Below are 26,279 nucleotides of genomic sequence, written 5' to 3'. Positions count from 1 at the left end.
AATGTAGCGCTGACAGCTTCACCCAGCACTGGAGCAAGCTACATTTAGTTTTAGCTTGTGCGCACTGTGATTAGACAGTGAACCCGTTATACAGGACAATGATGAACATAAGGTAAGTAAACTTTTGGGGGGTTTAAATCTTTATTTCCTTATTGGTACTGCTAGGTTAATGTTCTGCATAGTGCAGGATTATGTAACATTGATAACAGGACTAGCAACACCCCTGCCTCTCTCAGACCCCACTAGAATGCCAGTAATGCCTGTGCGGGTTTAACCCAAGGATTCATGCTCTCCTGTATACCCGGATCTGTTATCAGTCATTACATAGCAACTGGTAGCAGAAGAACTAAATGACGTTTTCCTCTGTTTAGATGTGGGTCCTGGCGTTGTCTGTCTGCTTCGTGTTCACGGTCACCATTGGTATCTTCCCTTCTGTAACAGCCGATGTGAAATCCACCATAGCTGGGGACTCTGCCTGGGGTGAGTATTACAGAGAATGAGACAAGTTTATTGTGTGAACAGGACCTGGATTGAACAAACTGTGGAGCAGATATATGAATTTGTAATACATATAATATTTATCTTATCTCCTTGGTTATGGCCGGATATGGAGGGATATAAATATGTTTCTGCCCTGATCAAGCGATCACATTCTAACATGCTGATGCAGGATGCAATCTTTCTTTAGTTAATGGGATACTAAACCCACATTTTTTTATTTCCTGATTCAGATAGAGCATGCAATTTTAAGCAACTTTCTAATTGGCTCCCTGGGTAGCCACCAATCAGCAAGCGCTACCCTGATTTCTGAACCAATAATGGGCCGGCTCCTTAGCTTACATTCCTGCCTTATCAAATAAAGATATAAAGAGAATGAAGAGAAATTGGTAATAGCAGTAAATTAGAAAGTTGTTTTAAATTACATGCTCTATCTGAATCATGAAAGAAAAAAAAATGGTTTAGTGTCCCTTTAAATTGTAAGAAATGTAAATACTGTGGACCTGGTATTCAAAACCAGCACTGCGAGATTCCTAGTGAAAATATTCAAAAGGCAGATTTCTCCAAGGGGTGTTCCCTGCATTTCTGTATGTGAAGGTGAGACAAGATCAGTAAACTAAAGCACTGCATGATATGACAGTTCTACTTTGTATTTTATATCACTTTACACTTCAGATTAAGTTTTATTACATTTAAACTTTCCACTTTCTATGAAGTATTTTATTTTGTATGCAGCAGTGTATTTAGGATTGTGATTTTACTAACTCTGATTATGCTTTACAGTTTCTGTAAAACTTTAATAAAACTTTACAAATACTTTGTATATTTATGTGTATCTTTTACAAACTAGATTGCACTTTGTATTTTATCAATTTAAATTAAAACTGAAAACTGTCAGCTTCAGTTTCCTAGAGAGCATCATCACTTTTGACAGAATTATTACAGCAAACCAGAAATCACTCCTAGACAGCCTGTTTCATTCTTTTTGGAACTCATCAGTAGGAGATAGATTTCTGGTTGCTGAATTGGTAAAGCTATTTTCATGGTTAAACCAAAATTCATTAAAATTATGTCTAGTGAGTGATTTCTGGTTTGCTGCAATAATCCTGTTAAAAGGATAGCTGTGTTAAAACAGTATTTTGAAGCAAAAAAACTGAGAATTTGCATATCTAATTTGCATATCTTACCCAGAATTTTCTTGTGCATTGGTAACAATGTATATGAGTTATTTCTGGGGGAAAGCAAGCGGGGATACTTGCCTAGATGTGCTTATTTCCTATGCAAATATTTTGATTGATTTAATTTTGAGACATGGAGGATTTTAATTTCAGTTTTTTATCTCCCCCCATAATTTTAATGAATTTTGGTATATATATATATGTTACTGGCAGCCAGAGGTAAAATTATATATGTATGCACCTCGCAGCCAGAGGTAAAGTAATATATATTTATGCTACTGGCAGCCAGAGGTTAAATTATATATATATATGATAAGAGGATAAGAGTAACAGGCTTGGACACAGGTCTGATCCTGACCAAGGCCTGACAATAGGATTGTACATCTAGAACATCTGCCAGACGCTTGTGTAGCAAAATAGATAAGGCAGATATTTGACCCTTTAAAGAACTTGTTGACAAACCTTTCTCTAAACCCTCTTGAAGAAAGAACAAGATTCTAGGAATTCTAATTCTACTCCAGGAATAGCCCTTGTATTCACACCAAAAAAGATATTTACGCCAAATTTTATGGTAAATCTTTCTCGTTACAGGTTTACAAGCCTGTATCATGGTCTCAATGACCGATTCAGAAAAACCCCGCTTGGATAAAATTAAGCGTTCAATCTCCAAGCAGTCAGCTTCAGAGAAACTAGATTTGGGTGAAGGAAGGGACCCTGTAATAGAAGGTCCTTCCGCAACGGAAGTCTCCAAGGTGGCAGAGATGACATTTCCATCAGATTTCCACAGACGCCCTCTCCCACTTGATTCGAGCAATGACTCAAGGAAGAAGCGCAAACAGAGGGAATAGGTATGCTAGACTGAAGGTCCAAGAAACCGCCAGAGCATCTATCATTTCTGCCTGGGGGTCCCTGGACCTCGAACCGTATCTCGGGAGCTTGGCATTCTGTCAAGATGCCATGAGATCTAATTCCGGCTGACCCCACTTGAGAATCAGACTGGAGAACACTTCCGGATGAAGTTCCCACTCTCCCGGATGAAAAGTCTGCCTGCTCAGGAAATCCGCCTCCCAGTTCTCCACCCCTGGGATGTGGATTGCCAACAGGCAGCAAGAATGGGCCTCCACCCACTGAATTATTTTGGCTACCTCTGTCATCGCTAAGGAACTTCTCGTTCCTCCCTGATGATTGATGTAAGCTACTGAAGTTATGTTGTCCGACTGGAATCTGATGATCTAGACCAAGGCTAACTGCGGCCAGGCCAGAAGAGCGTTGAAGATTGCTCTCAGCTCCAGAACGTTTATAGGAAGAACAGACTCAGACTGAGTCCAAACTCCCTGAGCCTTTAGGGAGCCCCCATACTCCATACTCTTTAGGGAGCCCCCATACTCCATCCCTGAAGACTGGCGTCTGTTGTCACGATCACCCAGGATAGACTGCGGAAGCAGGTTCCCTTGGAGAGATGATCCAGAGACAACCACCATTGAAGAGAATCCCTTGTCTCCTACTCCAGAAGTATTCCAGGAGACAAATTGGTATAATCTCCATTCCTTAGCCTGAGCATGCATAAATGTAAAGGTCTGAGATGAAACCGAGCAAACGGGATGATGTCCATTGCCGCCGCCATCAACCCGATCATTTCCATACACTGAGCCACTGATGGCGTTTGGGGAGAAAGCTGCGGCATAACTTGACAATTGTCAATAGATTCTGGGGTAACATCAGCCTTAGAAAAATTTTGCTCAGAAAAAATATTGTTCCTGAGACTTAAAGTCCTCTGAATACATGTGGGACAAAAAGGAATTGGTGGTTCCACATTAGCTTCCAGACACAAGGAGCAAGAAACATCCTGCAAGGCCCCTTGGTCCATATCTGTTCACAATTGGTCTTTTTATGCAAAAAAAAATATGTCAAAAAAACTTTACTGTCTCTTTAAATTCAAAGAGACAACTATTTTACTGTGCCATTTTAAACGATAATTATCAGTCATAAATTATCTTAGAAACATCACAAAAACACCTCTGCACCTCATAAGCTGTGCTGAGTTGCTCCTACCTGCCCAGCAATAACGGAGCTAGAGAGTTGAAATAGCGCAAACACCACACGGTCCGGAGCGCTGCAGCGTCACAGAAAAGTCTCCCTAACCGATGTTAGAAATGCATGCTCAATTTCACAGACCATGCGCTTCTACACTGCCTCTCAGGAAATGTCCTCTTTACTGCCTGACTTCCAGACTGATGCGCAGAGTGAAATGGCGCGAGTCGGAAGCTCCGCCCATTGTGGGCGTGTACAAAAAATGAAAGTTTTAACGTCTTTGTATTTTTGAAAAAAAGACACACTGTTGCAAAAACTGTGTATTTGAGCCATAAGACATGTAATCACTTTCAGCTGTGTGCAACCAAAACAAACTGTTATTTTTTTCTTTCAAATCGGTTTATAGTCTCGCATGTATTGTTGCCACAACCTAGTTATCTACAGGAATCAAATTGTTGCAAAGTTCTTACTTGTAACACTCTAATATCCGGGTACATATAGAGTGTTAACTGTGTATATATTCAGCTGAGTGAGTTTTACACATACATTATTGGGTATTATATTTCTCCTTTATAGGTAAATATACGTTCAGGTAACCTCCAAAACTTTCAGTATTCCAGTATATTATGTTGTATCACAGGTAAATAACATGAGAATATATTGGTGGTCTCGAACTGACTTTGTGCAATGGTAAAAACATCAACCCATGTTACTCACGGTTATCCGGCCCCACTATGCGGGATGTTAGAAAGTGTTCAGGCACTCCTCCTTCTCACCAGACAGCCGTTATCCAGTACAGAACTAGTAGCTTAAAAGATCTCCGCGGTGTATCTCACACACCAAAAAAGAATCCAATATTACCACAATTGCGAAGAAATAAGCATTCATAGACCGAGCTAAATCAACACTGTGTATTTATTGTCACATCGAAAAACAAAGGTTCCACAACAGCTGTTGTGTGTGGAGTGGTGGAACCTTTGTTTTTTCGATGTGACAATAAATACACAGTGTTGATTTAGCTCGGTCTATGAATGCTTATTTCTTCGCAATTGTGGTAATATTCTATTTTTGAAAAAGACCTGTTATAAGTGAACAACCACCAGCAAAAAGGTCCGCTGTCCCTTATCTCTCCTAACCAGGAGAGTCATTTGTATTATAACACTTTATTCTGAGTATAAAAAATGGTGTGCTAGCTCTTTCCTGGGTCCCCCCAGAAATAAAAAAGTAGCACTTACCTTAACTTCTGCCTGACAGCTAGGCAGCTTACAGGCTTAAGAGGTCCTCTCCCTCCCATCGACCTGTGGAAAAAAGGCATGCTGAGTAAAGCTTTTACCTCAGACTAAGGCATACAGGGCAGCAATACATGGGAGGCGTAGTGAGAATTATGTCCCACAAGTTCCTATTGCTCTAAAGACACCACTGCCCTACTGAAGAGATTGATATGGACTACAGCTACACCTTAGAACAAAGCAGCACAATCTTGTACTACTTTAAAAATAATAAACTCTTGATTGAAGAATCTAAAACTAACACCTCACTTTGCCACTTCCTATCACTAACACAGGCAAAGAGAATGACTGGAGTGGGAGGGAAGGGAGGAGCTATTTAACAGCTCTGCTGTGGTGCTCTTTGCCGCCTCCTGCTGACCAGGAGGTGAATATCCCATTAGTAATTAAGATGATCCGTGGACTCATCGTGTCTTAAAAAAGAAATACAATTTTAGTAGCAATAGATGTAGAAGGGCTATATTCATCTATTCCGCATAACAGAGGAGTAGAGACTTGCAAACATGTTTTGGAACAAAGAGGCCACCAATATGACGAACATACTAATTTTGTCATTTCCCTTCTGAATTTCGTGTTAAGACATAACTATTTTGTCTTTAATCAAAAGAATTATGAGCAAGTCCTAGGTACAGCCATGGGTACTTGTTGCGCCCCCACGTATGCATATCTGTACCTAGGGTACTGGGAAAATGAATATATTTGGGATGGATTATATAAAGACCAGATAGGATTATGGATATGTTTCATAGATGATGCATTGATGCTATGGGAAGGCACAGAAGAACAGTTGATTCAATTTATGAAGTCTTTAAATAAGAATCAATATAAAGTTTATGTATACACATAGTAAAACTGAAATGAGCTTTCTGGACCTAATATTCACAAATGAAAACCAATCAATAGTGGCTGCAACCTATAGAAAACAAACAGCAGGAAACACTTTATTAAGAGCGGACAGTCACCATCCCACCCATTTGCTCCAAAATATACCACAAGGACAATACCTCAGACATTAACACAATTGTACTAAACTTGAGACCTTTAAATCAGAAGTCGGTGACTTAAAACAGAGATTTAAGGAAAGAGGGTATTCCCAGAATTGTCTAAAAAAGGCCTATAATAAAGTAAGATATACACAAAAAAACTAAAAATGAACAGAGAGAACCAATAAGGTTCATTAGTACTTACAATGATAGCTGGGCAAAAATTAGAACAATTCTTTTAAGACATGGGCATGTACTAACCTTGGATACCTCAATAGCCAAATTTGTAGGAGGTGTCTCACAAATGACAGCAAGAAAAGCACCGAATCTTAAAGACACTTCTCATCCAACAAAGGAAACAATTGGTTAGGCCAATACAAAAGTGCCAAATGTTCAGTGTGTACCAATATGGCAACGGGCGATAAATTTATTGATAAACATGGAAAGAAATGGTACGTTCAGGGACACATAACATGTACAAGTGAAGGAGTGGTATATTTGGTTTACTGTAGTTGCCCCTGTTATTATGTATGAAAAACCTACAGAGAGTTAAAAGAAAGAATTAAAGAACATAAAAGGGATATAAAAAACAAACACCTAGATTACGAGTTTTGCGTTGTGGCTCGTAACGCTGAAAATATGGCATTTTCAGCGTTAAACAGCACCGCAGCTATTACAAGTGTTGTCGGTATAGCTGTACCGCACACCTTTTAGCCTGTACCGCAACGTCAGTACCGCACTCGTAAAAATTCCGTTTTTTCATGGGATTCCCATAGCGCCAGTATTACGAGTTTTGCTGGATGGCTAAAAAGTGAGCATTACTGCCTAAAACAACAAGATCCGTAACGCCATCTAAAGTCAGTAGTTATAAGTTTTACACTACAAATCTGTACGATAAAACTCATAACTAATGTGTTACAAAGTACACTAAACACCCCCCATAAACTACCTATTAACCCCTAAACCGAGGCCCTTCCTGCATCATAAACACTATAATAAATTTATTAACCCCTAATCTGCTGCTCCCGACATCGCAGCAACTAAAAAAATGTATTAACCCCTATTTCGCCGCTCCCCAACATCGTCACCACTATACTAAAGTTATTAACCTATAAACCGCCACCCTCCTGCATCGCAAACACTATTTAAATATTATTAACCCCTAATCTTCCGTCCGCCCACATCGCCCCCGCTATACTAAAGTTATTAAGCCCTAAACTGCAAGCCACTATAATAAACCTATAAACCCCTAAACTGAAGGCCCCCACAACAAAATATACTAAATAAAACTATTAACCCCTAAACCAAAAGCCCCCCACATCGCAATAAACTAATTTAAACTAGGAACCCCTAAACCTAACGCCCCACTAACTTTATATTAAAATTACAATTTCCCTATCTTAAATTAAATTAAAACTTGCCTGTCAAATTCTAAAAATTAAGTTTAAAATAACAATTAAACTAATATAATTATTAAACTAAAATTAAACTAACTACCAATTAAAGAAAACTAAACTACACATTATAAAAGTCCTAACACTGCTCTAAAAATTACAAACTATCTAATTAATTAGTGTAGGGCCCAGCATGGACCTGGAGCCAGGGCCGCCCCCCTTTGACATATACAATTTTTGACCAAGTGACTAAAACGTATATGCACTTTATTTTTAAGTGTCTATTTAAACTTGTAAATGATGTAAAGGTAGTAACATACAGACACACAGACACACTCATACACTGAAACACACACACACACACTCACACATATGGATTCACATATAGACACTCTAGCAGACCCGCAAAGAAACACGCAAACACACTCAGACACAGACACCCAAACAGACACTCAGCACTTGATTACATTGACCTGACAAGTAATAAGGTAGACTACAGATTTGTAAAAAAAGGAGATTTAGAAAACAAAATATGGAGTTCTGATTATCTTTTTGTAAAGGAAGATGCCAACTAAATGATGACAACAGCATGCAGTGGCTGAAAGGAAGGGCCCTGAACTGCCTAAACAATAATTTAAAGGTTAAATGGTGGATTGTTGACTTCCGTAAAAAGGTCTCATTAGTCTCAAAGTCTGTAGAAAGATGTGAATAATCAGTAGTAAGCTCAAAATGTCCTTAAAAGGAACAGACAATGGACACACACACAAACTTAAACTTGCACATACACCCAAGGAAACACCGACAGAGACAGCCTCAGAAAACACACAAAGACATAAACACAGACAGAGAGACACCCACATAAAACACACAAAGACATACACACACAGAGAGACAACCACATAAAACACAGAAAGACATACATACACACAACCTCACTGAGACATCCACAGAAAACACACAAAGACATACACACACCCTCACAGAGACACCCACAGAAAACACACACCCTCACAGAGACATCCACAGAAAACACAGACATACATACATACACACACACCCTCACAGAGACATCCACAGAAAACACACAAAGACATACACACACCCTCACAGAGACACCCACAGAAAACACACACCCACACAGAGACATCCACAGAAAACACAGACATACATACATACACACACACACACACACCCTCACAGAGACATCCACAGAAAACACAGACATACATACATACACACACACACCCTCACAGAGACATCCACAGAAAACACACAAAGACATACACACACCCTCACAGAGACACCCACAGAAAACACACACCCACACAGAGACATCCACAGAAAACACAGACATACATACATACACACACACACACACCCTCACAGAGGCATCTAGAGAAAATACACAAAGACAAACATACACACACCCTCACAGAGACATCCACAGAAAACAAAGACATACACACCCACCCTCACAGAGGCATCTAGAGAAAATACACAAAGACAAACATGCACACACCCTCGCAGGGACATCCAGAGAAAAAGCTCAAAGACATATGCACACACCCTCACAGACATCCACAGAAAATGCACAAAGACATACACACCCACCCTCACAGAGAGACCCACAGAAAAAAATGCAGACACAAACCAAAGCACAAAGACATAAACACAGACACCCACAGAAACACTCACAGGAGGAAACATTTATGCACCTTGCATCCCCTAAATCAACAGTGTGTGACATGCATGATAAAAAAAATTGCAGAAATTAAGAGATCACTTTTTAAAGAATCATATTAGTAAATGTGTAAACAATAATAATTCTGTGAATTCAAAATTGTACATTAATGATCTGGGTAGATGGCTAGATGAAGAAAAGTACTTTTAAAAGGTTGACATATGTTTGTTTGTTTTTTCCCCATTTCCCCCAACCAAGAGCACCACTTCAAATATAGTGTACAAATGTTCCCATCTGTACTCTGGATTTTGAAAATGCTGTACTGTATATGGTCTTGGTGGAACCATAAGCTGTGGTGCTCATACCATTAGATCTGGTTAAATGCAGGATTTAGGCTTGTTGGTATGTATTTCAAAATTAAGTCAGCTGTAGTGTAAACTGAACAGTTTTAAGTTAACCTTTCTCAATTTAAACACTCAGCAATCTTAGTCTGAGAGTATAACATTTTATGCAGATGTAAAAAATCTTAGATAAAATGCCTCCTTGCATCTGGAAAGTCCTTGCATAAAGGGGCAGTAAACTGGAATGTAATTTATATATATATATATATATATATATATATATACGTTATCACAAACAGAAGGTATCGTAGGCTCAAAGTAATAAAAACAGTTCTTTTATTGATCCCACATAGGGGCCGAAACATGTTAGCATTTCAATGCTTGTTTGTGCTGTATACACCCTTGCTATAACCTCCATGGTTATTTTAAACCCTATGTGGGATCAATAAAAGAACTGTTTTTACTACTTTGAGCCTACGATACCTTCTGTTTGTGATAACGTATCTATTGACCAGGAATCGTTTAGGCTCTATATTTAAAAGCTCCCAGGCTGTTTCTTAATGAGTGAGGATAAAGACTGGCTCCCTATGCATCCACTGAAGTAGATGGACACACTTCCCCCTGGCCGGCATACCCGAAGAGGAGAAAGAAGCATCTGATTGGTCGAAGTGGACACACCTACCTTTTTGTGTATTCAGTGCTCCCGGCGGAGTTTCTGGAGCGGTTACACCGGATGTCGAGTAGTGCAATTGGTGCTATCCAGGAAGTAGAGCAAGTGGTTCCCCTGGCGTGCAACGGTACAGGCACCTCGCACAAGTGACTATGATACACGGACGCCCAGACAGCAGTTTGTGCCTCAGCTTCTAATAGAACGCCCGTGAACCAGTGAGTTGGCTCCTGTTTGCAACAGTGCTACAGAGATCATAGACTTTTTCTGCTGTTCTAAAGGGGTATGCCGATACTTACATGAGATTGCCTTGTTTGGGGATACTTTGAGACCGTTGTTCTTATAGTTGGTGGATGCTATTTTGGGAGCTTAACTTTTATCACCTATAAGGTTTTATACATTTTTGAGGACATTGAACTTTTGTTTTTCTCCTGATGCATAGCACAGAGTCCTTTTGAATTGGCAATACCTTCACTGATATATTGCCTGTCGGAAACAAAAGCATTGCCACTCTATATATATATATATATATATATATATGTTACAGAAGCATTAGTTATTTTGTTGTGAAGAACTTATTTCCCAGCAGCAATGCCTGAACCAGCCAAGCCAGCGCCTAAGAAGGGCTCCAAGAAAACTGTAACAAGTATCATTTCATAAAGGGTTAACTCTGTTCAGTTTTGAGAAAACTATTTTCTGAGGCAGGTTTCCTAGCATATTGTGTACTGTAATTAAGTTTATGTGATAAGCATTCACTGCTAGGTGATAAGAAGGACTCAATTGTTTTCTTGTGTGTACTTGTTATCTGTGGTGGCCTGTCACAAGGGCGTTGCCTAAATGTGTGATGGGGGATTTTATGCTTCCCCCCCTGGGAGTGCCCTGTGTGCATGTAACCTAAATAAAAAGCAGGCTGGGCATCCCAGTCCTCAGTTCTTGGTTGTCCCTCAATCGCAGCGTTGACTCGTTTTTGTGGGCAGAAGGGTATCCTAGCTGTACTACAGCTAAGGGGGATTATTCTACATTTGCGAGACTCATATAGAATACTATGGAAAGCAGCTTCTCCCCTCTTCAGCAATAGGAATCCAGGCTACTAAGCGGTCCATCTCTCAGCGAGACTAAGGGTAACCGTAACAATATATATATATATATATATATATATATATTAATGCATATCTGCCAAAAGGGCACCTACCATTTGTGTATTGAGGAGGAAACATTTCTGCATGGTTTTAAATATAGAATTTCTACAGCATTGTCAAATAATCATAAATACACTGCTGCTAAAAACAAATTTGTTTTTATGAACCCTTGGCCCCACATACAACTACTACCACACTGAAGTTACAATCCTAAATTGCACAAAGAAATAAAAAACATTTGCTAAGTAAGTCCTACCTCCTCTGCAAATGTAAGTGATCTGCTGTCTGACTCAGGTACACACTGTACAAACAAAGTGCCAAATCTGTCTCACGCTGTGCATAGTGGTTTAGTGCACACTCTTAAATCCTCTCAAATGCTAATGCTTTACTCCTTGTAATAACATTCCCCATGCTCAATTAGTACTCTGCTGTAGTACCCACTGGTGGCTGCCTAAATTTAAAAAAAATAATTTTTTTTTAGTTCTTGCCTCATGGGACCCCCCCTGGCCCATTGGGCCCCTGACAGGAGTCACCCCCTGATGGCGGCCCTGCCTGGAGCGGGCTAAGGGTTAAGGCTGTAGGAGAATGGGATAGGAGAAAGAGGGTTGGTGTTGTGGAAGCAACTTTGTTGCATAATAGGGAAGGCCCCTCCTTACCAGTTAAAAGCTGATTCCTTCCAAGCAACTTCCTCTTCTCCATCGGATCCAAGCTGAGACGGTTTTCACATATTGTGCAGTGCTGCTATGCATCCTTCCAGACGTTCCACTCTTCCACCCAGGCGTTATCAGGACGGTCAGGGAACATCAGGAGCTGCAAAAACAAACAAAAAGATAAGTGTACAAGCAGACAATATGGAGGATATAGACATTATACCCCCCATTCAATATACAAACGTAGTGACTGCTATTGAAGAGCAGAGCACGGTTGATGTAGGGATAGTGCAGGATTCTTAATTGTCTCAACCAATGGAGATTGAGCAGGCTACCGGTTCAAATGACTAGCCACAGCAAATTGTACAACCTAGTCAAGTGGCTTCACTATTTAGCGCTGTACCGCCTTCTGCAGTAACAGCAGTGTCCACTTTTCTATCATCCATTGTGACAGCAATGGCTGTTTCTGTGGCAATTCCACAGGGTGTGCAACATGCGTCCTCCCACTACTCCTATTCAGCAGTTTCAAGTGGGCCCAGACGTGCAGGCAGCTCCACTACATACACTGTCATTACCTAATTTGCCCCCAATATTACCGGACATCATGGTGGCAGCACAGCAATGCCAATTTCTATCAGGGGGGCCTTCCGGACCTATCACACATCAAACCGCCACACCGCCTGATAATTTTCCCCCTCCGGTGCAACCGCAGCCTTTAACACCCAGGCCTGCACTATCATCGGGTATGTTGGACCCCATTTCCTCCCTGAGGCCTAGCGGTGCGCACTTACAGCAGCGGCGTGAGTTGATGCCTACTTCCGGTGTCAAGGATCCTTCGGTTACTTCACCGGAAGTGGGTGGGGCCACTTCCGGTTCAGCGACAATAGGCCAGATAAAGTCGCACACACATCGCGGGCGCTCAACAACTTACAGGTGAGCACCACAACATCCTTGGGCATGGAGGGACCGTTGGTAAACAGGGACTTAGGGGCTTATGGCGCAAGCGGTCAGCGCAAGCGAGCAGCAAGGGGTAGAAATCAAAGTCAAGGTTTGCAAAGGAGTCGTATGCAAAAAAGAGCTGTTAATACGAAATTAGCATATAATGTTAGAGGAAGGGGTATGCGAGCAGGCTATAGAATTCCCAGGTCAAAAAAGCCCCTTGAATTTGTGCAAGGAAGGAATAAAAATACATTACAAGTCAGTCAAATAGGACCACTTTAGGACAGTTTAGATAATTACCCATGAGTCGAACAGACGATGAGGTTGCCCCAGGCACATCCAAGGACCAGACGGGGGCAACCAGCACCGTGGCAATACCCCAGCAGGCACCACGATCGGACACAAGCATGGCAGGACAGAACCAACAACCTGTGAACCATGGTGAGGCTAATGTTTTTACTCACAATAGACATGACTCCTCTGACTCTTCCCCCACTGATACAGACTCAGACAGTGACACTTCCTTGGGTCTCCAGGGGAAAGGGCCGAAGCGAATGTTTAGGATGATAAAAAAGATATTAAGAGGGGGCACGGGTGGGTGCAAGAAGCAGGAGAGTTCTGTAAAGATCCCTCCTTCCCATACTGCTACCTCTGCAGAAGCTATTGCGGATTCTCCCCCAGCTAGGGCTATTTCGGAAAGAAGGGCGGCACTGTATGGGGACACCAACCCATGAAAAATATATTCTTTACATGCACACTTGCGTCAGAAAATAGTAAAGAGAATACATCAGGGAAAGTACATTAACATATTCGACTTATCAGTTGAGGCTTATAGACAAAGGGAGAAACGTGCAGATGGGACTGGACCCAAAAGATTTAAACGCACTGACACTTCTGACGAATGGCTACAGTGTTTTAGGGTCTTCTCCTCTTGTTACATTGAAAAATACCCTTCACAAAGTTTGACAATCTTAAAATACACTGACACAATACATTGGATCCAGCATAACCATAGTTAAAGGACATGGAGGGAATATGATGCAGAGTTTAGGAGGAAAATGGCGGTTAATCCCACACTAACATTCGACTCCACTGACATTCAACTCTGGCAGCATATGGACCCGCATGGGGCATCCACCTCTTCCCCCACAAACCTAAATTCTCAGTTATTTCGGCCCAGTAGAGTAAGAAAAAGGGGTGGTACATGTTGGGCATTTCAGGAAAAAAAGTGTGACAGGGGTAGCGCCTGCTCCTTTAGACATGCATGTAGATTCTGCTCAGGCTCCCACCCAGGAAATGATTGCGCAAAAAGAAAGGACAGTACCATGGGTAATAAGCCCAATAATGCTATACTGGGACAAAAAGACGGAAACCCTGGTGAAGGTTTGCGCAATTGAACCATGGTTGCTGGCCTACCCAGACCAGGTAACAGCCAGAACGTTATGGGTCGGGTTTACTTACGAGTTTAAAATTCCCATAGTTCAAAATATAAGGGGCGCAAAAAATTCACTAAAACCTAATTTCAGCATACCAACACCCAGAAGCAGTAAAGGAAAAAATAAACAAGGAATTTACCTTAGGCTGGATGGACGGACCATTTTCATCACCCCCGTTAAGCAATTTGGTTATTTCACCCCTAGGGGTAGTACCCAAAAAGGACACTGGAAAATGTCGCCTTATACAGCACCTCTCATACCCAAAAGGTAGCTCGGTAAATGATACTATCGACTCACAACTCAGTTCAGTGCACTACCAATCTTTTGATAGTGCAATAGAGCTGGTTAGAAGGGCGGGACCAGGGGCTCTATTGGCGAAATTGGACATTGAATCTGCCTTCCGTTTATTGCCGCTTCACCCTTCAGTTTTTCCACTCATGGGTTATAAATTTGCGGGCTTATATTATGTGGATCGTTGCGATTTTAATCGTGATTTTCTTATAAATGACTAACACCTTAATTTTTCAATAAAAAAATAATTTAACACTACAGAATCTTAATTTACATGTTTCTCAATGTCCAATACACTCTGGGAGCATAAAAATACAAACCACAAAATAGTTCAAATAAAAGTAGCTGCCTGTGCTGTGGTTACATAGTAGACACTAGCCAGTTCTTAGGTCTTCTGACACAACATTGTCATGTTCTCTTGGGCAGTCAGTCTAGCTGTGATTGACATATGAAACAGTGTAAGCATGGAGAAACCTGAAAAGTGCTGACTTTACAGCAGTATGATGTGCGTATAAGTGCAGTAAAGGTATCACAATGCACACACTGCTGCATTTGCTATTCATGCTATGCATCACAGAAGTTAATTTAAAAAAAAGTCACTTTAAAGTTTTTGTACACTACTCACTTTATTGCTCACAACTTTGCGCACATGTCCCACCGCCACACCACCGCTTGACCACCGCCACACCACTCCCAGATGAAGGCCTGTTTCTCCCACACACTCTGCAATCTCTGCAATATTGGCCGTTTTGCAGGCATTCTCAGGTCCGCCCACGGACGCACACTGGTCCGCCTCTCATCCTCCCTCTCTGCCTCCGTTTTCATGACCAACAGAGAATTTTTATTTATTTTTTAAATCGCGTACTCTTGCGGTTTTTAAATTGCGGCGATTAATCGCGGTTTTAAATCGCATATGCGATTAATCGTGCAGCCCTAAAATATATATATATATATATAAAACTTTACCACTGGCTGTCAGTAGCATACATATATATAATTTTACCTCTGGCTGCCAGTGCCAGTAATATATATATATATATATATAATTTTATCACTTTGCTGCCAGTACATGTTCCCTCTAGTTTCCAGTAACATACATATATATAATTGTATCACTTGGCCGCCAGTAGCATACATATATATATATATATTTTTTTTTTACCTCTGGCTGCCAGTAACATACATATATATAATTGTATCACTTGGCTGCCAGTAGCATACATATATATAGTTTTACCCCTTATCTGTGAGTGTCTGGTATTATTGTGAAGATTTTACTGGACAGGCTGCTAAATAGTGAATACCTGCCAGCCCTATGAACAGTGAACCTGCCAGCCCTATGAACATTGAACAGCCAATAGTATTTCAGAAGCTCTCATCCTATTGGCTGTTTTGAACAGCCAATAAGATTTCAGTAGCTCTCATCCGATTGGCTGATTTGAATTTGCAAAATCAAATCAGCCAATAGGAATGCAAGGGATGCCATTTTGAATCACGTACCTTGCATTGAAAATTTAGTATACGGAAGTGACCATATGAAGAGGATGCTCCGCGCTGGATGTCTTCAGGATAGACCCGCTCCACGCTGCCACGATGAAGATAGAAGATGCCGCCTGGATGAAGACTTCTCGCCGCCTGGATGAAAACTTTGCCGCCTGGATGAATATCGATCAAGCGGGACTTCAAAAACTATAAGTGGATCTTCGGGGTTAGTGGGTTTTTTAAGGTTTATTGGATGGGTTTTATTTTTTATTTTAGGGTCTGGGCAGTAAAAGAGCTTAATGCCCATACAAATGCCCTTTTCAGGGCAATGGGTAGCTTAGGTTTTTTAGATAGTTTTATTATTTTGTGGGTTTGGGGGGGGAGTTTATAATGTTAGTGGGTCTTTGTATTTATTTATTTTTTCAGGTAAAAGAGCTGTTTAACTTAGGGCAATGCCCTACAAAAGGACCTTTTAAGGGCTATTCGTAGTTTATTCTAGATTAGGGTTTTTTGTTTTTTTTAATGGGTATTAGAATAGGAATAATTTTTATTATTTTTGATCATTTGTTTGTTATTTTGTGTAATGTATTTTTTTCGTTTTGGGGTGGGTTTTTATTGTTAGATTAGGACTTTCATAAAAGAGCTGAATGCCCTTTTAAGGGCAGGGAAAAGAGCTAAATGCCCTTTTAAGGGCAATGCCCATACAAATGCCCTTTTCAGGGCAATGGGTAGATTAGGTTTTACTTTATTTTTATTTTGTGGGTTTGGGGGGTGGGGGTTTGTATACTGTTAGGGGTGTTTGTTTTCTTTTGTAGCAAAAGAGCTGTTAACTTTGGGGCAATGCCCTACAAAAGGCCCTTGGTAGTTTATTCTAGATTAGGCTTCTTTATTTTGGGGGGTTTTTTTTTTTTTTTTTTAAAGGGTATTAGAATAGGAATAATTTTTATTGTTTTAGATAATTTTGTTTGTTATTTTTTGTAATGTTAGGTTTTAGTGTAAGGCAGCTTAGGTTTTATTTCACAGGTAAGTTTGTATTTATTTTAACTAGGTAGTTAGTAAATAGTTAATAACTATTTACTAACTAGTCTACCTAGTTAAAATAAATACAAACTTACCTGTGAAATAAAAATAAAACCTAAGATAGCTACAATATAACTATTAGTTATATTGTAGCTAGCTTAGGTTTTATTTCACAGGTATGTATGTATTTAGTTTTAAATAGGTATTATTTAGTTAATAACTGTAATTTTAATTTAGCTCTATTTTAATTATGTTAAAGTTAGGGGGTGTTAGGGTTAGGGTTACAATAGGGTTAGGTTCAGGGGTTAATAGTTTAATTTAGGTTGTTGCGATGTGGGGGCTGGCAGTTTAGGGGTTAATATCTTTATTATAGTGTGGGCGATGTTGGGGTGCAGGGGAATAGGGGTTAATAACTTTAGTATAGTGGCGGCGATATCTGGAGCAGCAGATTAGGGGTTAATAGCTTTATTTAGGTGGTGGCGATATTGGGAGCGGCAGATTAGGGGTTAATAACACTAAGTAGGTGTCGGCGATGTCGGGGGCAGCAGATTAGGGGTGTTTAGACATGGGGTTTATCTTAGGGTGTTAGGTTTAAACGTATCTTTTTTTTTCCCCCCATAACCATCCATGGGGCTGCGTTACAGAGCTTTTCTTTCCACGATCGCAGGTGTTAGGCTTTTTTCTGACCCGCTCTCCCCATTGATGTCTATGGGGAAAAGCGTGCACGAGCACGTCAAAACAGTGCTTGGATTGTGTGCGGTATAAAGCTCAACGCAACCATATCGCACGCAGAAGCCGGCTGTTTGAAAACTTGTAATGGCTGCGCTATAGAGGGTTAAATAACACAACTTTTGTTACGTTCGTTAATTTCCCTATAGCGCGCATAACTTGTAATCTAGCTGATTGAGATTTGCAGCTCCTTTTTCAGCTTATATTTTTAATATTTAAACATCAAATATAATTGTCAAAATGCAGTTACATATTATGCTAATCTTCGCTTTAAATACATCATTATGCCTAGCGTGTATTTACTGTTTACTATCCCTTTAAGGAAATGTTAAAGGGACAGTCTACACCAGAATTTTTATTGTTTTAAAAGATAGATAATCCCTATATTACCCATTCCCCAGTTTTGCATAGCCAACACAGTTATATTAATATACTTTTAACCTCTGTGATTATCTTGTATCTAAGCCTCTGCAAAATTACATGCCCTATCTGAATCATGAAAGTTTATTTTGGACTAGACTGTCCCTTTAAGGTGTCAACGTTTCAGGGTTATTTAAATATTGTCACTTGTGGCTCTTACAAATAAGCGGTTTATTCTGTCTAAATCTGATGTTTTACATATCACTAAACCAGTTTGCCCCAACAACAAAAATAAAATGCCTATAAATCTCTGTATTTGGTCACTAACGATTTTAGGAGAAATGATATTGTGTAGTGGCTACAAAGTGCGTCATTTTAATTCACATACATTTATTAATTGAAAACATTTCTTTGGATACAAAATATGATTAAAATTCAGAGACACAAAAAGATCATTTTTAAATGAATATGAGAGAAACAAACTCTTATTTTGCATAAATTGTGTAACGGTACAGCACTGTGCATTTCTTCTGCAGCCACGTACTTCATCCCTGTCTCCTGCTTTTTGCTGTTTAACATCTTTGATTGGGCAGGACGGAGCATCACAGCCCTCTTTATGTGGGTGAGTATTTCACAATGAAAAGAGAGGTCAATTCCTCTACATATCCGAGTGTAGTATTAACCCTGACTTATGGAATAGATTGTACTTAACCTGTACTAATGACAGCACATTGTGCCACACAAGTAGTAACCCCGACTTATAGAATAGGTTGTACTTAACCTGTACTAATGACAGCACATTGTGCCACACAAGTAGTTACCCCGACTTATGGAATAGGTTGTACTTAACCTGTACTAATGACAGCACATTGTGCCACACAAGTAGTAACCCTGACTTATGGAATAGGTTGTACTTAACCTGTACTAATGACAGCACATTGTGCCACACAAGTAGTAACCCTGACTTATGGAATAGGTTGTACTTAACCTGTACTAATGACAGCACATTGTGCCACACAAGTAGTAACCCTGACTTATGGAATAGGTTGTACTTAACCTGTACTAATGACAGCACATTGTGCCACACAAGTAGTTACCCCGACTTATAGAATAGGTTGTACTTAACCTGTACTAATGACAGCACATTGTGCCACAAAAGTAGTAACCCTGACTTATGGAATAGGTTGTACTTAACCTGTACTAATGACAGCACATTGTGCCACACAAGTAGTTACCCCGACTTATGGAATAGGTTGTACTTAACCTGTACTAATGACAGCACATTGTGCCACAAAAGTAGTAACCCTGACTTATGGAATAGGTTGTACTTAACCTGTACTAATGACAGCACATTGTGCCACACAAGTAGTTACCCCGACTTATGGAATAGGTTGTACTTAACCTGTACTAATGACAGCACATTGTGCCACACAAGTAGTAACCCTGACTTATGGAATAGGTTGTACTTAACCTGTACTAATGACAGCACATTGTGCCACACAAGTAGTAACCCTGACTTATGGAATAGGTTGTACTTAACCTGTACTAATGACAGCACATTGTGCCACACAAGTAAACAACTAGGAATACTAATTGTACAAAGAGATACACTTAGAATTATTTAGAAAAGAATACCACACAAAAAGATATTTGCTTAACTCCGGATGATCACATAAATGTAGAATTACTCTATTTGTTTAAAATGTTCCATTACATTCATACTTTAATATTTTATTATAGCAACTAGGAACAAACATTCACACAGAAGTAGCCTGAAAGGGTTAAAAACACTTAAACCCAGTTAAGTAGGATGGATATGATAAGTAGTGCTATATGTATTTAGCCTGATGCCCACAGTTTTGTAATAAAAAATAATAAGCTAAGCCCTTACAATCCGAGGGCTATTTTACTTTTAAATAGTTATATTTTTATGGTAAATAGTAGGCACCAGGATTCAGCAATATATAGGTAGATAAAGATTTTGTTATTAACTCGGTAAGCAAATTAAAAGCGACAGACAGGAGAGAACTAGCTTCTCCTGCTGGACCCCTGACGCGCGTTTCACAGAACGCTTCCTCAGAGGGGGTGCGGGCCGATGCTACTCAGCGTTATTTATGTGGGTAGTTGTCCCACCTCTTGCCCCTGATTCGTTGTCCCTCTCGATTTTAAATAAATCTGATTGGGTGCTCGTTCTGTCTGTTGTGAGAATAGACAGTGGCATCCGGTATTACGTTGCGTGAGGAGGGAGTGTGAATAGGGGGGCGTGTGTGCTGGTACTATTTGACCAATCACTATTCAGTAAGCAGGGGTGTGTATGTTAGATAGTAGCGATTGGATGATCACTGCGGATTGTAAACAAAGCATTGAGTGTTAAGAGTTACTTAGTGTCATAACTTAAAAATGCTTAGTGGAAAATTAATGTATCGTACCGCAATGGCATAATTGGGATCTTAATCCTAGAAATGACTGTGTGAAATATATAATTTGTAAGCGAACGTATTGAGGAATATGACTTGTTTTTAAATGGTAATGTGACGGATAACTATATAAAATGACAGCAAGTGAAAGGATGCTAGAATTTCATAGTATATAGACATGTCAGTATTTCTGTTTGCCAGTATTACACTGAATCAAATGTGATACATTGTTTTGCATACTATTAGAAAAGATTTCAGAATATAGTTGAGAATAGTAATTATTCATTGTAAGATAATTTAATATAATATTCCCTGTGTATGTTACACTATTGGGAATCTTTAGAGGTGACTATGAACCCGTTCAGTAAATGCATTGACAGCATATAATTGTGTGCTGAGTTTCACACTGTATTGTATTGCCTTTATTTATATCTACCGATGTATATGTGATTTTAGACTGATGTGCTATCAGTAAGATGGAACGTGTCCTGCGGATTTACCTTCAGTTTAGACACTTTTATTTCAGTCTCCATATACATGAAAAACGTTCAGGCCAGTCAATAAAAATTGATAGAATTTTATCTTGGCTCTAGATTTTTATTGAGAATCCCAGGTATGGGTTATCGTTGAGAAATAGCATTTGTGCTGTGTGACACATGGTGATTAGATTGAACACGGGAAATATGATGTGTGGGGGATGGAAATGAATAGACACATAAAAGTGATGGGGGGAAGAATATAGTATATGCTCAATTATAGTATATTCCTGATGTGAATTATATAAATATAATGACAATCTATACTGTGGGAAAAAGAGGTACACGGTGACCTCAGAGAACTGAGGATATCAATCTTTTTAGTAAATGGAAATAATAAGTAAAAAATGAAGATAATATATTAAGCTAATAATAGCCAATAGTAGGAGTGGGAAGTGATGCATATATTGGGTAAAAAAGGGGGAGTGTGATAAGGAGCATAATTAATAAGTAGTGTGTGGGTGAAAACATAAATGGTGAATCTTATTCTTATTAAACTATGAATTGGGGCCAATATTGTATCCCCTATTGAACAAGTGATGTGAAAGAAAAATTATAATAATGTTCAGTTTAAAAAGTGGCAAATTATAAGTGCCATATAAAAGAAAAAGACTGGAACTCATGCTAATAATTTTTCTATGTACTGTTTGGATTAGTATATTATTTAGCTAGATATTTGAATACATTGGGAGTGCTTAATTATTTCTTTGGGACTAAGTCCCTAATCTTACATTATTTAAATAATATCCTCTGCATTATACATATGTAATGGTTGTTATACCAATCAGGATGTTTAGCAATTGACATCCTATATGGGTTGTTCCAAAGATAACCTAAATGTGTATTTTCTCCCCAAATTAGGTGAATATATAATACTGGAATCACTGTTGTAGATAGTGATTGTACTATGTATTATTAGATTTAGAAGTTAGATATATACAAAGAAGTTGTTAAAGTCATTCATGCCAAAGGGTTTAACCGCATTTAGAAGATATATCCATTTACACTCCATTTTTAATAGAGCCTTTTCAATGTTGCCACCTCTTATGCCCAGAGATGCTTTTTGAATTACAGTGTATTTTAGATCTCTGGGTGATCCATTGTGGTGTGATAAGAAATGCTTGGCCACAGAGGTGATTTTTTTGCCTTTATCTATATCTCTTTGGGCATATTTAATGTTATAAACATGTTCCAAGATACGTGTTTTTATCTCCCTTGTCGTCATGCCAACGTATGCCATTTGGCAGGAGCAATAGAGTACATATATTACTCCTATGGTGGTACATGAGAAATGTGCTTGGAGGTTATATACTTGTCCTGTTTTTTTAGTTATTGTTTTGGTTTTCAGAACATATTTGCAGGCTGAACAGGTACCACATGGGTACATACCTGGGTTTGTCTCTTTTTTCTTGGCAGTTCTTACAAAATGACTGGATACCAGTTTGTCTCTCAGATTGTTTGGTCTTTTGTATCCTAATGAGACTCTGTTGCCTATTAATGGCTTGAGAGTTTCATCGTTTTGGAGTATGTTCCAATGGTCATTAATAATTTTGATAACATGCGGCATCTGGGGATTGTATGTTGTAATGAGTCTGGGACATGACTCTTGAAGTGATTTGCTTTTTGGAATTAGTAAGTCGTCTCTACTTTTCCTAAGTGCTTTATACTTGGCTCTTTTTATGGATTTCTTACTGTATCCACGTGCAATTAATCTTTGTGCTAGAGCTACACTTTCATGTATGTAAATCTCGTTGGTAGTGCAATTCCGACGGAGTCTCAGAAATTCCCCGTATGGTATTGCTTTCAGGATACTTGGAGAGTGAGCACTGGAATGATGTAGAAGAGTATTAGTTGATGTTTCTTTTCTAAACATCGTGGTATTGATGAATCCTTCATTATTTTTGAATATTTTTAAATCCAAAAAGCATATCTCCTGTTGGTTAGCCTCAAAAGTTAGTTTGATGTTGAGATCATTCTCATTAATTCTCTTCATAAAGGTTTCAAGTTGTTCATATGACCCTTCCCAGATAAAAAGAACATCATCTATGTATCTTAACCACATTGGAATGTGCCACACAAGTAGTTACCCCGACTTATAGAATAGGTTGTACTTAACCTGTACTAATGACAGCACATTGTGCCACACAAGTAGTTACCCCGACTTATAGAATAGGTTGTACTTAACCTGTACTAATGACAGCACATTGTGCCACACAAGTAGTAACCCCGACTTATGGAATAGGTTGTACTTAACCTGTATTAATGACAGCACATTGTGCCACACAAGTAGTAACCCCGACTTATGGAATATGCTGTACTTAACCTGTACTAATGACAGCACATTGTGCCACACAAGTAGTTACCCCAACTTATAGAATAGGTTGTACTTAACCTGTACTAATGACAGCACATTGTGCCACACAAGTAGTAACCCTGACTTATGAAATAGGCTGTACTTAACCTGTACTAATGACAGCACATTGTGCCACACAAGTAGTAACCCCGACTTATGGAATAGTCTGTACTTAACCTGTACTAATGACAGCACATTGTGCCACACAAGTAGTAACCCTGACTTATGAAATAGGTTGTACTTAACCTTTACTAATGACAGCATATTGTGCCACACAAGTAGTAACCCTGACTTATGGAATAGGTTGTACTTAACCTGTACTAATGACAGCACACTGTCTTATGGAATAGACTGTACTTACCCTATACTAATGGCAGCACATTGTGCCACACAAGTAGTAACACTGACTTATGGAATAGGCTGTACTTAACCTGTACTAATGACAGCACACTGACTTATGGAATAGGCTGTACTTACCCTGTACTAATGACAGCACATTGTGCCACACAAGTAGTAACCCTGACTTATTGAATAGGCTGTACTTAACCTGTACTAATGACAGCACACTGTGCCACACAAGTAGTAACGCTGACTTATGAAATAGGCTGTACTTACCCTGTACTAATGACAGCACATTGTGCCACACAAGTAGTAACCCTGACTTATGAAATAGGTTGTACTTAAACCGTACTAATGACAGCACATTGTACCACACAAGTAGTAACCCTGACTTATGGAATAGGTTGTACTTAACCTGTACTGATGACAGCACATTGAGCCACACAAGTAGTAACCCCTACTTATGGAATAGGTTGTACTTAACCTGTACTAATGACAGCACATTGTGCCACACAAGTAGTAACCCCCTACTTATGAAATAGGTTGTACTTAACCTGTACTAATGACAGCACATTGTGCCACACAAGTCGTTACCCCGACTTATAGAATAGGCTGTACTTAACCTGTACTAATGACAGCACACTGTCTTATGGAATAGGTTGTACTTAAACCATACTAATGACAGCACATTGTGCCACACAAGTAGTAACCCCAACTTATGGAATAGGTTGTACTTAACCTGTACTAATGACAGCACACTGTGCCACACAAGTAGTAACCCTGACTTATGGAATAGGTTGTACTTAACCTTTACTAATGACAGCACATTGTGCTACACAAGTAGTTACCCCGACTTATAGAATAGGCTGTACTTAACCTGTACTAATGACAGCACATTGTGCCACACAAGTAGTAACCCCGACTTATGGAATAGGCTGTACTTAACCTGTACTAATGACAGCATATTTTGCCACACAAGTAGTAACCCTGACTTATGGAATAGGTTGTACTTAACCTGTACTAATGACAGCACATTGTGCCACACAAGTAGTAACCCCGACTTATGGAATAGGTTGTACTTAAACCGTACTAATGACAGCACATTGTGCCACACAAGTAGTAACCCTGACTTATGGAATAGGTTGTACTTAAACCGTACTAATGACAGCACATTGTGCCACACAAGTAGTAACCCTGACTTATGGAATAGGCTGTACTTACCCTGTACTAATGACAGCACATTGTGCCACACAAGTAGTAACCCTGACTTATGAAATAGGCTGTACTTACCCTGTACTAATGACAGCACATTGTGCCACACAAGTAGTAACCCCGACTTATGGAATAGGTTGTACTTAAACCGTACTAATGACAGCACATTGTACCACACAAGTAGTAACCCTGACTTATGGAATAGGTTGTACTTAAACCGTACTAATGACAGCACATTGTGCCACACAAGTAGTAACCCTGACTTATGGAATAGGTTGTACTTAAACCGTACTAATGACAGCACATTGTGCCACACAAGTAGTAACCTTGACTTATGGAATAGGTTGTACTTAACCTGTACTATTGACAGCACATTGTGCCACACAAGTAGTAACCCTGACTTATGGAATAGGCTGTACTTAACCTGCACTAATGACAGCACATTGTGCCACACAAGTAGTAACCCCGACTTATGGAATAGGTTGTACTTAACCTGTATTAATGACAGCACATTGTGCCACACAAGTAGTAACCCCGACTTATGGAATATGCTGTACTTAACCTGTACTAATGACAGCACATTGTGCCACACAAGTAGTTACCCCGACTTATAGAATAGGTTGTACTTAACCTGTACTGATGACAGCACATTGTGCCACACAAGTAGTAACCCAGACTTATGGAATAGGCTGTACTTAACCTGTACTAATGACAGCACATTGTGCCACACAAGTAGTAACCCTGACTTATGGAATAGTCTGTACTTAACCTGTACTAATGACAGCACATTGTGCCACACAAGTAGTAACCCTGACTTATGAAATAGGTTGTACTTAACCTTTACTAATGACAGCATATTGTGCCACACAAGTAGTAACCCTGACTTATGGAATAGGTTGTACTTAACCTGTACTAATGACAGCACACTGTCTTATGGAATAGACTGTACTTACCCTATACTAATGACAGCACATTGTGCCACACAAGTAGTAACCCTGACTTATGGAATAGGCTGTACTTAACCTGTACTAATGACAGCACACTGACTTATGGAATAGGTTGTACTTACCCTGTACTAATGACAGCACATTGTGCCACACAAGTAGTAACTCTGACTTATGGAATAGGCTGTACTTAACCTGTACTAATGACAGCACACTGTGCCACACAAGTAGTAACGCTGACTTATGAAATAGGCTGTACTTACCCTGTACTAATGACAGCACATTGTGCCACACAAGTAGTAACCCTGACTTATGGAATAGGTTGTACTTAAACCGTACTAATGACAGCACATTGTGCCACACAAGTAGTAAC

The 26,279-nt window shown here is 39.5% G+C and overlaps 1 protein-coding gene across 2 annotated transcripts in view; it reads left to right on the top strand.

Moving 5' to 3' along the window:
* The window catches only part of SLC29A1 (solute carrier family 29 member 1 (Augustine blood group)), a 524,950-nt gene that overhangs the window by 478,216 nt on the left and 20,455 nt on the right, over positions 1–26,279 (top strand). For both annotated transcript variants that reach the window (XM_053712749.1, XM_053712750.1), the window contains 2 exons: positions 372–480; positions 18,642–18,727. In XM_053712749.1, the coding sequence (XP_053568724.1) occupies positions 372–480; positions 18,642–18,727 (195 nt within the window). The remainder of the gene's footprint in view (positions 1–371; positions 481–18,641; positions 18,728–26,279) is intronic.

Source organism: Bombina bombina, chromosome 4 (assembly GCF_027579735.1).
Source record: "Bombina bombina isolate aBomBom1 chromosome 4, aBomBom1.pri, whole genome shotgun sequence".
In the NCBI taxonomy this organism is placed as follows: domain Eukaryota; kingdom Metazoa; phylum Chordata; class Amphibia; order Anura; family Bombinatoridae; genus Bombina; species Bombina bombina.
Note: the sequence above shows the minus strand (reverse complement) of the source record. Positions and strands in the feature narration are given on the sequence as shown.